The sequence below is a fragment of the Plasmopara halstedii genome (assembly GCF_900000015.1).
Source record: "Plasmopara halstedii genome assembly, contig: Scaffold_816, whole genome shotgun sequence".
In the NCBI taxonomy this organism is placed as follows: Eukaryota; Oomycota; class Peronosporomycetes; order Peronosporales; family Peronosporaceae; genus Plasmopara; species Plasmopara halstedii.
The window spans coordinates 345442-346673 of NW_020187732.1; the positions used below are offsets into that span (position 1 = coordinate 345442).

The 1232-nt window shown below is 43.5% G+C and overlaps 1 protein-coding gene across 1 annotated transcript; it reads left to right on the forward strand.

The window, feature by feature from the left end:
* Nucleotides 1-375: 375 nt before the first annotated feature.
* PHALS_14024 (RxLR-like protein) lies at nucleotides 376-731 on the forward strand (the record flags this gene model as incomplete). The annotated part of the gene is made up of 2 exons (XM_024729753.1): nucleotides 376-459; nucleotides 537-731. 2 exons carry the CDS (start codon nucleotides 376-378, stop codon nucleotides 729-731), a joined length of 279 nt encoding a protein of 92 aa, XP_024580099.1.
* Between the last annotated feature and the right edge of the window lie 501 nt (nucleotides 732-1232).

Consider the following 1232-nt stretch of genomic DNA (forward strand, 5'->3'; position numbering starts at 1 on the left):
GAAAGCTTGAACTTCAACTAACGTGGGAAATATCCAGTTGAAGGGACTGGCTTACGCCACCACTTCGAAAGTCAGAGACACGTTGATCTCGTCACCAGTACAGATTCCCAAACCGTTTGTGACTTCATATAAGAGATCAAGTATGCCTTCAGAATACCATATTGTAATCTTCTCTTATTAATTCCCACAATGCATAAAGAAGGTTTCTTCATGTAACGGCTATGTGTAGCCTTTACACTCACCCGTCGCACAATTTCAGAGGCAACTTTGGGTGCAGATATTTAAATTGAGCGCCATTTATTACTTCACAAAGTGAGAAGCACGACCTGGTTGTGCCGAGTCATAAGCGGTGTTGGCTATAACAGCATTGCCTATATGAAATCCATAAGTCCCATGTTTTTGTTAGGTGTGACACTTCCTGTTAACCTCAGACTAGTAATAGCCTTGGTATACCCGCCGGTTCATATACCGCTCCACATAAAGCTGGGTCCCTCCTTACTCATTAAGCAAGTTCCACCAAGCGTTGTGATGACCAGGATTCATTCGCGTCTGGTGCCGTTGTAACAACTGTAATTTTAGATGGAAAAGGCGTAATTAAACTTGACGGTGGCGCCTCCTTGACAGCACATCTCGCCATATTTGCGTCAGCGGCGTCTCGTCCTGTCCCAGGACGATCGTCTACAGCTGTCTTGGTCTATGAGTGGAATATACCGGATCACTGCGCAGCATAATGCTTCATGCAAACCTTTCGACAAGCAATATGCGCTTGCAATTCCCGCACCGGCACTTCATTTGATGTGACATGTGGTTTGCCCGGCCCGCATGACCAAATAAACTAGCTAAGTGCACTGCTGTGAGCTAGCTCTGGTGTCACAGAACACATTCATTGTAGAGTCTAACTTCTCGTTTCTTACATACTGCAAATTACATTTACCTGTTGGCTGACTGACCTCTCACCGAGAGCTACTTGCAGTGCAATCAAGCTGTCGATCTGCGCAATAAAAGCAGTCAATTGTCGGAATAATGAGTTCCGGAGGTTAAACAATTGCTAAAATGAGTTCAAAATTCTTAACGAACCGGTGTCTGATATGGTATTAATTAGGCAAAATAGGCAAATGTCTGGTCTAAAGTATAGTTGGTATTAGCTAAGCTTTTGCAGCTTAGCTTAGCTTTACAATATTCGGAGCTAAGCTATTTAGCTTTAGCTTTTTCAAATCTCAAGCTAAGCTAAG